The 16071-nt window shown below is 55.4% G+C and overlaps 1 protein-coding gene across 1 annotated transcript; it reads right to left on the bottom strand.

Moving 5' to 3' along the window:
- Positions 1–7299: 7299 nt before the first annotated feature.
- HLX (H2.0 like homeobox) lies at positions 7300–15480 on the bottom strand. The gene is made up of 4 exons (XM_070601973.1): positions 11885–15480; positions 10937–11116; positions 9947–10131; positions 7300–8184 (listed from the first exon to the last, which is right to left on the bottom strand). The coding sequence occupies exons 1-4, from the start codon at positions 12474–12476 to the stop codon at positions 7678–7680; spliced, it is 1464 nt and encodes a 487-aa protein (XP_070458074.1). The 5' UTR covers positions 12477–15480; the 3' UTR covers positions 7300–7677.
- Positions 15481–16071: the final 591 nt, after the last annotated feature.

The raw sequence follows: 16071 nt of genomic DNA, 5'->3' as shown, positions 1-16071 counted from the left end.
AGATATGTGTAGGGACACCGAGATAAGGAATCTTATTCACTCATTAGTTCATTCGTTCGTTCTTTCCTTGCTTGTTTCTTGAGCTCCCACCACGTGCTGGATCTGTGCGGGGTGCACTTTTCACCCCGATTCTGAGAAACAAAAATAAACAGCCCTGACAAATCAAAGCGAGGCTGACATTTGCTGACCCGGAAATCGCCCGAGGCGAGCGCGGGGTGAGGGTAGCTCCGGAACTCCTCGAAACCAATACCTTTGCGCGGCAGAGGAAGAAGGCGAAGTGGGGACTCTGAGGCCACCTCGCCACCGGTTTCTCTCCGCCTCTGCGCTGCCCTTCCCGGTGCGGAACGATACTCGCGCAGAGGGGCCGGACCCGAGTTGGGGATCCGAGGCAGCACAGAAAGCTTTTGGCTTCAGTCCTAGTCTTTACCTTGACCGCTAGCGAGATGACTGTGGAGTTGTTATTCAACTTACAGGATGACGCCTACGATGCGCATCTGCGCGCGACAATTTCCAGATGAAAGTGCGCGAAAGAGCATGGTCGTCGGTTGTATGGAGAGCTGCTTTTGAACTCGTTTTCTTGCTGCTCTGTGACGGCCTTCGTATCGGGGACCCTTGTGTATCCTCAGCCAGATGATTTGGGGCTTCCAAGTCCGCTCCTCCTGGGGTCCCCATTCCGTAGCTCTGTACCTACCTCGTTTCTCAGCTTCCTCTTGTGTTTACAATGCTAACCACGCGATCGTATTGTTCCTTAGGATTCACTGAGACTTTAAATAACCACAAGGGCCACAACAATTGTGTCATTTGTTTATTCAATAATCACTTTTTGAGGCTCCTTCCCTGTGCCAAGCGCTGGGCTAGGTGCTAGAATTTCTCCAACCACGCAGCAGAGCGCAGCCCTGCCCTCAAGAAATGAAGGGTGCCTTTCCCCAGTAAAGGGACAGTTGGTGTCCTACTTCTGTTTTGAAGACTCTCCCTCTACGTGATTAATGAAGAACTTAATAAAACTCCTGAAGTGCCATTTGTCCTGACATGATCTCAACAGTGGGCACTTATTTTTCCCTCCTTGGACTCCAGATACTTGCTTAAGCTTCCTTCAAACTCAGTGTCAGAAAACTCTACTTTCTTCCCCTTCCAGTTCCCAAGGAAAAGTCCCAACCTCACCTACCAGCATTGTATCGAGCACCTATTGTATGCACAGGGTGCTGGGCTCAGTGCCAGGAATACCAAGAGGAAGAAGCTCCAGTGGGCATTTCACGGAGTCAGCGGGTCTGTGTGGCAACCCCTATGGTCACCTGGCAGCCCATCCAAACACTTTGAGCTACTTCTTTTTTTTTTTTTTTTTTTTTAATATTGGCACCTAAGCTAACATCTATTGCCAATCTTTTCTTCTTCTTCTTCTTCTTCTCCCCAAAAGTCCCTCCCCCGGTAGATAGTTGTATATTCTGGTTGTGAGTGCCTCTGGTTGTTATGTGGGACGCCGCCTCAGGATGACCTGATGAGCGGCGCCGTGTCCACGCCCAGGATCCGAACCCAGCGAAACCCTGGGCCGCGGACGTGGAGCGCGCTAACTTAACCACTCGCTGCGGGGCTGCCCCCTCGGATGCTTCTTAAAGGGTTTCCCCAAGGGAAACTGTGACTGTTCCGCGTTCAGGAGACTCCTTCTGATGATTTAATTTCTTGGAGAGTAAAGATTGTCTTACATTCTTCTTTTTTCTCAACTGTGCAAATACTAACAAGGACCTCAATAAATACTGCAATGAATAAACGAATGGATGAAGGAACATTATAACATCTAAGTCCGTAATGTGGGTTGTATGCCACCCACTGTTGTCATTTCACGTTGGATAGCACAATTAATCCTCACAGCAATTTATGTTAGGTAACTTTGATTATTTCCCATTATATAAATGAAGAAATGAAGTTAAATAGTTAGGTAAATTTCCCATCGTCTCGTGATTAGCAGTTGGTGAATGAATGAATGCTTCTTGGGCTAGTTTGCCTTCCCCTGTGTGGGTTGGGATCAGGCATGCTCTTTCTGCTGCACTCAATTCCACTCTTCACCCGCTGGCCTCCTCATTGGGGTCACCAAAGCCGTGAGCTCTGAGCGTGCCTCAGGTGGTGTAGCTGCTGCCACCTCCGTGCCCTCCTGTTCCTCCTCTGTTGCTCACCGTGGATCACTCAAGAGGGAGGCTCAGTATCTGCCGCGACAGATACTGAACAGGGGCAGGATCCAAGGACAGAGAGAGAGAGAGAAAATAAGCCAGTGCAGCTCCTACCCGATCAGGCCTCGCACTCCATGCCCTGCCCAGAATCCCAAGTGCCAGCGACAACCAACGGAAGTGGAAAAGCACCGAGAATGACGCCGCATCCTATAAGCAGGTTGTGACCTGGACCCTAGACCCTATTAGTAAAGCTAAACCTGCTACCAGGGTGATGCAGGCTGAAGGGTGGGGTGTCAACCCGAGGGAGGTCCAGAGTTGGTCCAGGTGATGCCTAGAGGTACACCCCAAGGGGACTACCGAGGGGAAGAGGAGGCGGGCCAAAGGGAGCCCAGAGTTCCCCCCGCAGCCGACGAGTGTCATGCTCTTAAAAAGTCATTGAGCTTTGATAATCTGGATCAGAATCTGGTTGGTCAGTTGTGTCTGGGAGGACACCTCAGGAGGCAGTAACCCCAGGGCACATGTGAGTTCTCACACTCACTTTCCAGGGGACCTTGGGCAAGTATCAAGACTCCCGGCCTCGATTGCCTCATCCCTAAAATGGAGGAATATGGAAGTAATCACACCTGCGGGGACATCTATCCTTCCCTCCTGGAGTGACAGAGAGCAGGGAAACTAAGAGACCCAAGGACCAGAGATTCTCCGAGCTAACCTGTCCTAGGGGCCAGTTCCCACAGAGCCTGTGCTCCTCTAGAACCCGAGTGGAGGGGGCACTATCTCAGTGCTCCCGCCCTGTGTAAGCAGGAGAGCTTTCCAAGAGCGGCTTCTGCAGGGAGTGCGCGCTGCAGGTTTTAATATCCGCGTGTGTGAGGGGACACGGTGGAGAAGGCCGTTCATTCATCTTTGGGATGCCGGCCAATCTCGGCCTCGAAGGTGAGGCTGTGAGCCAGATGAGTGCCACCGAGCACAGTTAGATTGGGACGGTTCTCCCACCCCCACTCCCCCCACCCCCCACCCCACCCGCATACCTGTAGTCAAAGTCCTTCTTAAAACCCAATAGCTGTATCTTCAGGAAGACTGTGGAGTTTCCAACTCCCTCCCCCAGATTCTAAATAAGGGAGAAAGCCATGGCTTTGTGTGTTTAGGGTCCTCTCAGCCATCTTTAAATGTGTCACCACATTGTGTGGGGAGGGCTGGGCTTGAAGTCCCTCTGCCAGCTCTTCCTTCTTAAAGCAGGGCGAAGCTGGAGGAGCCACTGGGGTGCGCACAAAAGGGAGGATGCATCCACCTCAGTGGCCTCTGGCTTCTCCTCCCTATTTCTTGCTCCCGAGTCCTCCCAAGCCCATCCTGCATGCAGAAGACTCTGAGGTGGGCACTAGCTTGAGGGGAGATGGGGTCAGATCCGGCAATAGTTTAAAATGAGACAGGTTAAAGCTCAAATCTAAAATGCCCCTAGAAAATCCCCTGCTGCAGGTCCTGGTTCCTGCCCACTGTCCCCCGGGGACCCCAAAGCTCCCGGAGGCTGTGGCTGCCCATCCAGTCAGTGGAACTTGGGGTCACCTTCTAGTGATGTTGGCTTCTGGTCCCTAGAACGGGAGGGCCAGATGGGCCAGTCAGTCATAGTTCACCTGCTTCGTGCTGGTCTCAAACTACATAGCATCCCTGCAAACACCCCACTCCAGACCCCAGCTAGAGGACACAGCCACAGGAAAGGTCCCACAGCCACTGGTCCCCTCTGAAGTGTGGAGAGAGTCAGAGAGATTTGTGAGACCTGGAGTGTGAGTAACTGTCCCCCCCCACATGAACCCCTGGTGAGGGAGGACACGGAGAGGGGTGACCTCCTTGGGTGATATGAAGGCCAGAGCCTCCATTGGAGGCAAAACCTCTCCTGAAGAAAGCTTTGGCCTCTGTGGGGTCAGGACAGCGACGGGAACATTCTCTCAATTCCAGGCATGGAAGTCCCTGTTCGCTCTCGGCTGAGACAGACAAATGGAAGGGATTGCGGCGCCAGCGTTCCAGTGGTTTGGTGGGCGAAGCTTGGTGCAAGGAAACTTTTCTAGAGAGAAGCACACTGACAGAATGAGGTGGTGTTAGCTCCTCACTTAGCTTCGCCACATGAAGGAGAATGGGGAACTTTGAGTGGTTTTACCCACAAAGTGCTGAAACAGCCGGGAGACGGTCTCTCAGGTGTCTCTGAGTCTGCGTTTCCGTGTGCCTCTGTAGGTATGTGTGTATGTGTTTGATGTATGTGTGTAATTGTGTGTGCGCGCGCGTGTGTACGTGCACGCGCGCATGTGCACCCGAAGAGGGGTATTAAAGCCCCCTCCTTCCCAGCGAGACGCGCGCTGGTCACCATCCCTCTGTGTGACCCGAGCTGCGCCTTGGTAGTCTTGCTCTGAGGGCTCGGCGCCGCGAGGACTACTGCGGCTGGCGAGGCTGAGCCCTCCTCGGAGCAAACAGTTACTACTGTTTTTAGGAAAGGGCGAGTCCTGGGTGGCGCGCGGAAGGCGCGGGGGGCGCGCCTTTGCTCTGCTCCGAGGCTGGCGCGCACCCGCCTCCTCCAAGCCCCAGTCCTGCGGGCCTCGGCGGGCCTGGCATCCGCGGACCTTCCGCTCCCAGTCTTCTCTTCCGTGCCTGAGAAATCTCGGTCTTAGTTCAGGAATTTCTAGCTTCGAGCTAGAAATGCTAGCTGCTGCCAGCGTCGAGCGCCACTGGAAAGATTCCCGTACCCGGAAGCGAGGGAGCAATCCCGGGAAGAGACACCTGGCCTGAAATGCGGCTTGCCTCCCCGCCAGGCTGCCCGCCTGGAGAGGACCATTAGTCCTGTGGCTGGTCTTCTTCCAAATGAATTTAAACTTTGGGGCTTGTGATACTTCGTTCCTGATGAAAATATGGAAACTCCACTGCGCAGGAGTTTCACCGGGAAAATGTTCAGGAAAGAAAGGCGCGGGTAGCGGAAGGGACGCCTCCTGTGAACCCTCCAGGAGCGTCCCGACTTCCACTCCCAGGTGCCCGCCTCCCAGCTCACTTCCTTTCCAGCCCCCCAGCTCCGACTCGCCCTCTGGTCTGGGGGAACCTGGCCGAGATAAGGCCGAATGCTACCTGAAATCTCATCATTACAGCCCCTGGGCGATGATTTCCTTCACTTTGGAAAACCCGGGCCCAGACTAAGAAATGAGTTGGAGGTTTGTGGGCAGCCGGCACCTCAAGGACCTAGGGGGATGGTTAGCTGCGGTGCGCAGAAAGCGCCACCCTGTCTCCATCTCCCCTCCCCAGCCTAGCTCCCCAACTAGGTATAGATGCTGCCAAGTTAGTCTCCTTAACACCAGAACTGGATTTAAGTGCCTCAAAGTTCGATGTTCTTGGGATGTGCTGGTTCCAGAATTTCAATATTTAGGGGTGGCAGGAAACTGATCTCGATAATGAAGGTAAAATTGGAGTACAGAGGTAGCAGAGCCTGTGGAAGGTGTGAAGGAACCAGCCCAGCCTGGGGCTGGGACCCAGGCAGGAGGGGAGGCTGCCGCCATCCCTCAACTCTTGCCAGGCGGGCGCATTTAGTGATAACAGCTGGCTCAGGTTCCCATTTAACTTGAGGTCCCTCCTGGGGCGCTCTACCTTTCTCTGTCCTGTGCAGGACCACCCTAGTCCACTTCTTCCCTCCCCACTGTGCACATTCCTCTATGGGCTCGGCTCGATTTCAGGCTTGGGAGGTTGACTGGGGCAGAGAATGGTCAGCTTTGCATTCCTGGGCCACACTCTGGGACTTGCTGAGGCATCTGGCTGCCCCTGGCCAGAGAAGGCTAAATCTGGGGCCTCTACTCTGCCCTTGGGCCAGGAAGTCTAGAAGGGAGGTCTCTGAATGTGCCCTAGTGATTGGGTCAAAGTGGGGAAGAAGCTAAACCAGACTTAGCTAAGACTCCTAGCTAAGCTAGGATACTTCTCACTCCAGCAACTGGACCTAGGGTGCGTCCTAGGCTCCCTGACCTCAGCATCTCTGAAGCAGGTGAGAATCAGCTGCCGGGCATGGATGGCAAGCCTGTAAGAGGGTCTGTGCCCTCTCCTGAGCTCAGTGCCAAACAGACTCGGGTGATCAACTTTGTTGACAACATCTATTTGTTTTAAAATCTCCCCAAAGAGCTTTTTACCAACTCCAGATATTTCCTAGTTTCCAGGGAAGGAGAGCTGGAGAAGGACAAGCCTTGGAGAGAGGTTTGACTCTTCGGCCTTAAAAAAAACCCACCAAACTTCAAATGGCCCATCCCAGTGGCAGCGTGGGGACAAAATGGATTTGCTGTATTTCAGCTGCTGGGGAAACCATCTCTCAGCTCCGCGGTTGGGCCGGCATGGGGAGACGGAGGAGAGAGCTCAGCTGGGCACCTGTGGTGGCCCAGTTGCGATGTAAGATTGTATGTGTGTGGATTTAGGGGTGAGGTGCAGTTTGTATACCCAACTCTGGCTGAATGTGAGCCAGGAGGTCCAAGTACTGGTTTGGGGGTTATGCCTGGTGTCACTTTGAATAAGCCACCTCCCTGACAGGCAATTGTTTTTGCATCTTTAAAGTCAGCTCAGGCCCGGCCTTCCAGCCCTAGCCACTGTGGTCTGTCTATCCCTTCCTACGGGACACTACAGATCTGCCAGGTCCTCCTAGCCCATCCTTGAGCAAGCGGCAGTGTACCTGGAATTGCCTCACCCACGGCTCCACGCCCTGCAATGAGCGGCCACCTTGTGAGCACCAGCTGTGGCTAGACTGACCCCGCCCGGCACCACAGTTTTCTCCACGGCAACTCTGCGTACTCTCCAGCCACAGAAAGCCCGGGGCACACACTGATGGGAAGCCATCAGCCCGACGGGCCTAACACTTTCTATGGTCAGCTCGTCTCACAGGCCACACTCAGGGTCGCGGAGCACACGTTCAGTGGCGGTCGGCGCGGGCTACAGGCTAGGAGACCTCCGAACTGGTGGAACCTGTAAGCCCCGGCGCCGATCTCTGCGGCAAGGTGGCTCTGAGGTTGCAGCACTTCCCCCAAAATCTCTAAGTCCCCCACTTCGATCTGCTGCGACCTGCAGTGCCCCAGGGCTAAGGTCCGGGAAGGGGCTCCCTGACCCTAACGCCTGTGTCACCCCAGCAAGCCAAGCGGCCTTTACAAACCGTAGTAAACACTTTATTTACAAGTCTGTGGCGTCCTAAGTGCAACGCGTCTTTGCGCCACGACCCCTAGGGCGGGGAGCAACTGTTCAAATGCTTCACAGTGTGAGCTGCTCGTATCCGGGGAGAAGTGCGCGGCTGGGGCTGCGAGCCTTCGCGGGGCCACTGAGACTCCCCCGGGCTCTGTGCAGAGTGGGCTGCTCCAGCCCGGGGCTGCGAGGGCCCAGATGTGAACGCAGGGAAGGAGGCTCCGCCGCTGCGTCTCCGGCCCTGGCCCCGCCGCCAGCAGAAAGTAGGCACCGAATCCAGCCCGCGCTGGAGGGCTGGGAGGCTGCCCGCGGGGCCCCCGGGTCCTCTCCACCCTCGTGCAGTCTATAGGCCGCCGAGCGGCGCCTGGGCGGGCTCGGGGCTTTTGGGAGCGCTGCTGAGGGTGGGCTGGGGCGCAGGGAGCAGCTCCGAGGAGCCGCCGCCGCCGCCGCTGCCCAGGCTGCTGGCGCTGCCCGCGCTGGTGCTGCTGCCGCCGAGGCTGCCGAAGCCAAAGCTGCCGCCGCTGCCGCTGCTTCCACCGCTCCCAGCGCCGCTGGCGGCGAGGAGGGCGCCCGTGGCCGAGGCCTTGATGACCGTCGTTTGGTGCAGAGACCGCTCGGCCCCCTCAGTCCTCTCCGTGTCGCTGGGGGCCATGTCCAGAGACTCGGAGTCGCTGCTCTCGCTCTCGGCCTCGCCCTCGGAGCGGCTGGGGCTCCGCTCCTCCTGCTCCCCGTCGGCAGCCGGGGCTCCGCCGGACGGCTTCTCGCCCGCCTCCTTGTCTTTGTCCTTCTGAGCCTGCGCCTCCTTGGAGTGCCGCCACTTCATTCGCCGGTTCTGGAACCACACCTTGACCTGCGCCGCGCCGCACCGGGAGACAAGAAGGGACACTGAGATGAGACACAGGCTCGCTCCAAGCCGATTCGCGTGCAGCCGGGCGTCACCCCCAAAGGTAGGAAAGCATCGCTAATGGTCCCCAGCACCTCTGCCATGGGCCAGGCACTGTGCTAAACGCAAGGGCCGAGAGGCAGCCCAGGGAAACAACGAGATCGCCAGGGATCCTCGCCCCCAAACTACGAGGATCTCTACTCTAAATCGATGTTTCTTAACCCCGCTTGAGTCAAGGCCGCCCCCCTCCCCAAGAATCTGATTAATTATGGACCCCTGACCCAGAAAAATGCACATATACCCAAGATTTTGCACATAATTTCAAGGGTTTGGTAAACCACTGTTAAGAATTCCCGCGAGGTTGGCCCCTCCCCCCACCTCCTCTACTGCTACTACCCAAGGCAGGTCCCTACAAAAGCAATTCTTTTTAAGGAGGAAAGTGGGAAGTACAGAGGGGAAAGGCGGTTCAAAGAGTTAATCCCAGTTGGGTGGGGGCACCGCTGGACCTTCAGTAGAAAAGCATTTCCTTGGCCTGTGTGTACACAGAAGCTGATAAGGACCTGCCGCTGCCCGGGATAAACTAATCCTTCTGTGGGCTCAGAAAACGCTGGAATTAAACCTGTGCAAAGTGTAAGAAGGGGGTAGGGACGGAGAATCTATATAAATACATACGATCCCCTGGGGCACCCAATGCGTTCACACAAGTTCCAGCTTCCCTTTTAAAAATAACATCCACAGCTGGTGGAAAACGGCTGGGCTCTTCCAGTGTGTGTGTTGGGGAGGGGAGTTGTGTAATGGAGGACAGAAAGACATAGAGACATGGGGGGGGGGGGGCGCCTAAGGGAGCTCTGAAAAAGTTCTTGCCTTTGGCTTCTGCCCTGCTAGAACATTCAGCACCCAGGGATCAAGGGCCACTGCTGCAGGATGTGGAAGAAACGGGACTCTTCTATTTGCCAAACTCAAAAAGAAAAATAAAAAGTCCCGTTCTTGAATTTGGAAAAAGTAAAAAATTAAATTCAGGCGCGATAGATTTGCTGCTATTTGAAAAAAATTCAAGGAGGCAGAACCCGCTGAAATGCTCTAGGGCGTTTTAAGAAAATCCTTTTTTCTTTCTCTCCCTCAGTCCCCCCGCCCCCCACCGGAGGGAGACTTTCTTCACAGCCTATGTCGTTAGAAAATCAGACTGATTGTGGCCGCTCCAAGCGGACTCCTCGCCCTACTGGGGCTAAGTAATTCCGTTTGAAATGATGTTTTCACTTCCTCACAACTGGAGATTTCACAATCCAGCAGCGGCAAAAGTAGGAGGAGGGAGGGGGGAACGGAGAAAAAAAAGAAAAAAGAAAAACCGAACAATGTCTTGACTTTGGATTTTTATCTCTGAAATAAACTGCCTCCTACAGCGAATTGAGCTACAGTCGAGTACATCATTATTCTCCCGCGGTCTATTTGCTTTCTCGGCGGTTCTTTCGCCTGTTGGCCAAAATAAACACTCAGTGTTTGTTGACATACATCTTTGGGGATGGGCTTTTCTTTCCGTCCTTCTCCCCCCCCCCCCCCCAGCCCCCTCCTCTCTCCTGCTTCAAGCTGACAAGTCCACAAAGTCTCGTGAAATTCAAGACCTTGTGTTTCCGCCGCAAAAGGAGAGCGGGTCGAGGTGGAGGGGCTTTGGGGCTGGGCAGCGCGCTGCTGCGACCGAGGGGGCTGTGCCTTGGACCCCAAGGTGGCTTACCTGCGCGTCGGTGAGGCCCAGCATCGCCGCCAGCTGCTTTCGGTCTGGCTTGGTCACGTACTTCTGAATCTCAAACCTCTTCTCCAGGCCTTTCCTCTGCAGGTTGGAGAAGACAGCCCGGGACCATGAGCGCTTCCTCTTGTACGTCTGCGGCATGGTGTCCTTAGTGAGCACCGCGTAGGGACCTGCCGCCGGGAGGTCGCAGGAGCGAGAGAGACACGAGAGCCGCCGCGTTAGTGCCCAGTCAGCGCCCCGTGGGCCTGGGGCTCACGCTGCTGCTTGATACTGTTGTGCGTTAACAGTCGGCTCTACCCCCATTCAGAATGCCCTTCAGAATGGCCTCTCTAAGGAGTAATTTTACAGCTCTTAAGACCGTAGTCAGTGGCAAGGCCTAAAGTGAGTGTGGAGTGGAGAACCCGGCAGTTCGTCGATTAATTCCAAAGGAAAAACATAAACCTAACGCCTGGCCATCAGGCCTGCGAAGAGTGGGCGAAAATGTCCTTCGGGGCCAGAAGGATCTAGAGGTGACAGCCTCGATTCTCTACTCTGTGTGTGTGTGTGTGTGTGTGTGTGTGTGTGTGTGTGTGTACTTGCATACGCCCACGCGTGCAGTCGGAACCTCCTCGGGCAAAACTGCTTGAGGTCATTCCAAAATGTGTGTATGCTAATCAGCAATATCTCTTGCTGCGTTTTCAAACCACCCACCCGAGGGAATAGACTAGGGAAAACCCCCACCCCACCCACCCACCCACGCTCACGCTGTGTTGGCTTCTCAGGCCCCCCCACTCCTTTCCCCGCCGGGAGCCGACTGAAGCGTGAGCTAGTTCACTTGAGAAATCTTTCGGTTTCTCTCTCCGAACTTGTAGCCACCCGCACCAACTCCGGGATTGCTACACAGGGCTGTCGGGCTGCCGCCGGGTGAGGCGTCAGTCTTGAGTTTTCTACCAGTCGATCCTCCCATTAAGCCCTCGCTCGGGAGGGTTTCCGTACCTGGAAACGTGTCTTGAAACTGATGTTGAACTGAATTTCTCGGGTTCGAGCTTAAAGGACTCAGGATGGCAGAAGCCTCGTTAATGGGATCTAGAGATGCGAAGAACTGGCCGGTGGAGGGCTGCAGGCCGGGGAGGTGGACCCCCGCGGGCCGTCCGCCGGTTAGCAGGGACGTGAGATCTGGGGACGAGGGAAAAGAACAGCTGGTTACACCTCGAGCAAACCCACACTCTCTTGGCTGATTTGTTCCTCTCCTCCCCCTCGACCTCCGTTCGGTTTTCCTGGAGGGAAATCACGAAAGACCCCTGTCTCCGGACCTGAAATCCGTCTCTCCCGACAGTGACCCAGGGGGATGCGCGAAACGTCCCTATGCGTGTCCCACATGTCCACGTCCACACATACAACAAGGAAGGGCTTTAGAGAAAACGACCAAAACTAAGCCACTTTCGGGTGCCTTCCAAGAATTTCACAGACCTAAACCCTCCGCCCGAAGGAGCCCCCACTCAGCGCTCTCTCCTCTTGGGTGTTCAGAGTCGATTTTGTTTATCTACATTCCTTGGGTGGAATTTCACTAGAAATCAGATGAATGGAAGGGAAAACGTTCCCCAAAAGGGCTTTCCCTGTCAAATAATATAGTTGTTTCTCTAGATACGTGGTTAAAGAGACAGTTATTCTAGCAAATATTTACGCCAACCACTTTTGTGAATACTGATTCTGTGACGTGTGCTTTAAAAGCATCCCTGGAGTCATTTTTTAAAAAAAAATTTTTACGTAAAGCAGGTAAGTTTTAAACCTGACGTTTCATGGTCTTCTTACAATTCATTTTCTTCTCCCTCATTTTACCGATTTGTCCTTAATTGTAAAAACACTCAGAGGCACCCTAAACTGGCCCAGGGGCCTGAGAGTGCGTCTGGGCCCTGGTCAGAGGCCTTCAGCCCAAGACCTTACCTCTCAGCGTGTTGCCTTCCTTGACTTTGGGGTCAAATTCTGCAGACAAAATGCGGTCAATTCCAAATTTGAGGTCCTTGCTGGAGGGAGCCGGGGCCGAGCCGCTATGATGGTGGTTCGGGACCACTCGTGACCCGGAGGCCGGGGGCTGCAAGGCGCCGGCCCGGGGTGGAGGCGGAGGCTGTTGCTGCTGTGGTTGTTGCTGCTGCTGTTGTTGCTGTGGATGATGGTGGTGGTAGGCGGCTGAGAGCGGAGACAGCCGCTGCGGGAAGCCAGCCGGGACTTCGGAGGGCGCCACCACCGGGGTGGGTCGAAGCGGGGATCTGGCCGCAGCTTGGAAAGAGGCGTGCGGGTGAGCCGAGCCCAAGTGCGCGGTGAGGGCGGCGGCCGAGGCCCCCGCCAGGCCCTCCGGGGCCGCCCCCGGCTCCCCGACGCCGGCGTGCAGGATGTCTGCGATGCAGAAGGACGGTTTCTTGACCGCAGCGGGGTCCAGGGGGAAAGAACAGCCGCCTGGGCCGGCCGGGGAGCAGTAAGCGGCCGACCAGAGGCTGAAGTTGGAGGCGTAGAAGGGAGCCAGCCCGGCGGCGAACATCCTGGCGGGGCGCGCCGAGCGGCCGGCGCGGCCTGGCCGGACCGGGTGGATGGGTGAGTGGGTGCGCGGGGAGGGGCGCGCTAGTCCAGGAGGAGGCGGCAGCCCAGCCGAGGACGATCCGCTTTCGCTTCTCCGTCCGCACTGAAGACAGGCCAGGGAGCCCTAGCGCCACCGAGGGAGGAGGCGAGGGCCGGATCCCGGCCGGTCACAGCCTCGGCCCCTGGCCTCACTTGAAAGGCGGCGAGACGCCCGCGCTCCCCGCGGGCTGGAGGCGAGCTAGGGGCGCTGGAGCGGCGAGGCGGGCGGGGGCCGCGGCTCCGCACACGCCAGGGAAGCCGGGGAGACAGGGGCCGGGCACCGAAAGAAAAACCCAAACAGCTAAGCCCTAAGAGCTAAATTTAAAACAACAACAATAATAATCCGTTAGTTAAAAAAAAAAAAAAAGTAATAAGAGGGAAAAAAAACTCCTCTCTAAAAACTCCCGAAGTTTTGGCAGGAGCTTTCGAGTCAGACGCAGGGTAGGACCTCGATCCGAGCGCTCATTGGCCATCCTCGTGACCAATGGGAGCGGGGAGTGGAGGGGAATTGGGAAAGAGGGGCGTGGCCCACCCCCTGGGCCACGCCCCGGCCACGCCAAAGTGTTTGCTGCTGCCGCGTGGGCCGAGCGGAGACCGGCGCGTCCCCCCTCCGCGCTGGAGGGGCCCGAGTGCCTCTCCACTCACTTCTGCAGCTGTGAACCGGCCCGGGGCGTGGAGAATCGGTCACAGCGCTCCTGAAGCGCTCGCCTGGGGAAGCTGGTACTCTCGCCTTTTATCGCGGGTGCAAAGCCTGCCTCCCGGAACGCACTGGCCACCCCCTCGGATCCCCCCTCTTTCGTTCATTCTGACCCGATTTTTCTTCTCTCGGCCTTTATCCCGAGAGTCGGTGTCCTCTGCAAAGCTCCGTCTTTCGTGGGTCCCCGTCCCCAGGCTGCCCAGCCGGAGCTCTCCCGCGGGAATGCTGGGGCCCCGCGTCCCCACCCAATTTTGCACCGCGTCCGCCTCGCTGCCTCGGAGATCCTCGGGGAAGAGAGGAGCGGTCGCAAATTAGCTTTATTCCGAGTTGTCACACAGTGACAACTTGAACGAGTAATTTTTCAAACAAAATAAGATGGATGTCTCGGAGCGTCTCCCTTGGACACAGCCAGATCTTCCCCTCGAGCCTCAGAGACAACAAACCAGGCCGCCGTCCGAAACCCGAGAGAGTGGCACGCGCGTCCCTCTCCTCTGCGGCACCTTGTAGGAAATGTCACCCTCCCTCCTCCGCCACATCCCCGGATCACGTGAGGTCCGTTGTTTTGCAAGTGCCCACAAGAGCAGATTTCCTTGGGGTTAAACACTACTTTCAATTTAGTGACTGTTTCCCCAGGAACCCCTTGGGCCTGCTCACAGTGAAGCTGCAGGGATGGTCACCGTCTTCCATTCGCAATTTGGGTCTTTAGAGCGCAGGGTGGGTGTAGTGGGGGTTTTCTGCAACATCAACATGTCTATTTTAAGAATTCGTTCTCTTTTAAATTATAGTCAGAATGGATTTCCCCACCCCTCTCCCAAACAAACCACAGGCCACCCAGATGAGCTCTTCTTGCACATTTTCAGGAAGAAAATAAAATAATAACAATAATGAAACCACGAAATCTTTTGTTTTCGATTGTCCTAATAAGCGTCTCCTAACAGAGCTTCTGTACTTCTGTGGCACTTCTCCCCCCAAAAAAAACTATCAATGCAGTTTCAATAAAGCTTTTGTGGCATTTTTTATTTATTATTATTTCGGTTAAACTCTAAGGCATGTTACCAAATAAGCCCAGGAAGGCAAGTGAACTTGCCATGCCTATCTCGAGTTCACAATCTGGGCTGATTAAATTAATTTCTAGGGGTTCTAGCTTCTTGTTGCAGATGCTGTCTTTTTAAGCTTTTGACTTTCTCCTGGAAAGTAATTAATCACTTCCCATCAGCCAGCACTGAGAGTACACCTCCTCTCTCTGTCTTTCTGTCTCTCGCTCCATCTTTCTCTTACTAAAGAGTTTTCTTAACCTGCTCCTACGCAGCCAGGATAGAGGTGTTATTTCCAGAGATTGAATGGAGGGGTGTGATCGGCTAAGGGCAAGGGCACCAGAGGCGAGAGACACGGGAAGCCCAGTCCTGTTTCTAGCCAGAGGCAAAGGAGTGACAAGTATAAGGCCACTTGGGGCGTTAGACCCGCTTTGAAAGGCTCTAGTGGAGGCGTTGCAAGCAACGGCTGAGGATTCTGGCGAGACTGCGGTGGGAGGTGGCCTCTCCGTAACTTCACAGCCCTCGGGGAAAGTCGCTAGCGCGAGCGTCTGTAGGCGCGGCCATAAACCCTCTTTTCTTCTCTTTTCTAGTGTCACTTTCAAATCGTTTGCAATTCCAATTGGACTGCAAACATTCAAACTGCGGCCTAAGTCCCAACTCCAGGTTCTAAAAGAGGCTCATTTAGGCCTCACCCCAGGCCTCCCGCCGGCAAGTAAGACGCTACCCTCGTGGGTGGGCGCTGGGTGCAGACTGGGCGGAAGGCGGGCCCTCTGCGTTTCTTGCGGCGCCCACGACCCCAATCTGCAGCACTTCATGGCCCCGAGCCAGGGGCAGACAGGCGAAGGCGAGGCCCCGAGCGCGGGTTTTGCCGCAGACAACAGACCTTGCCATGCGCTCCTCTCTCCCGGCACCGCCTGGGGCTTGATTGTAAATTGCAACTTCCCGCTCTCCCCTCTGCATTCCCAAGTCCTCGGCTTCATTGCCACCGCGTCAGCGCCACCCAGGCCCACTCGGAGCTCCTGGAGGGAAACGCATAAAGGGAAACCTTTCAAATGACGCCCCCCGCCCCCCACAACTCCATCCCCAGGCCCAGGCCTCGTCTCTGCGGGCCCCTCGCCTTTTCTGAGCCCGCAGACTCCCCACATCCTTAGTCCCCACCCCTCAGAACCAAGACAGCAGCAGGAAATCCTAGGCTCGCCGGAGTTCAGGTCATCTCCTGTTTTTTGATGGGCTCAAACTCGGACTAAATGAGCGGATGTGCCTGCGAGATTGGTCTCAAAATAGAAGCGGCCTTAGTATTTTAGGATACTGCAGAAATCCTTATTTCTTCCGGAGAAAAACTCTATAATGACTCCTAGCACTTCCCCTTTCAATATTTGTGCAACTTTATCTCCACCGACAAGTTGCTCGGGTGACGCAAATCCGCCCTTGTGTATTACAACTACCAAAATAAATGCGCGGAAATCAATTCCCTTCTAGCAATGAAAATATAAATATACAGCTGAGACTTTCCCCTTTAATCTTTGCTTTCCGAGCGGCTCCGAGCTGTGGCGAAATGAACTGGTCCAGAGCAATTGAGATGGGCGGGGAGGCCCTGGGGGCAGAGGCGAGGGCTCCCGGAGCCGGGTAGCCACGAGGCTCCAGCTCCAGGTGGAGTGATGAGGACCTGACTAACCCCAATTAACTTGAGTTTAAATGTAGCTCCGCTGTCCTTTGAGGAATCTCAGTTGTAAAGATGATTTAGTCTGAGGCTTCATCGCTGCATCAGCAAGTCACAATTGACAATA

This window comes from Equus przewalskii, chromosome 31, assembly GCF_037783145.1.
Source record: "Equus przewalskii isolate Varuska chromosome 31, EquPr2, whole genome shotgun sequence".
NCBI lineage: Eukaryota > Metazoa > Chordata > Mammalia > Perissodactyla > Equidae > Equus > Equus przewalskii.
This window is presented reverse-complemented; position numbering and strand designations above follow the sequence as displayed.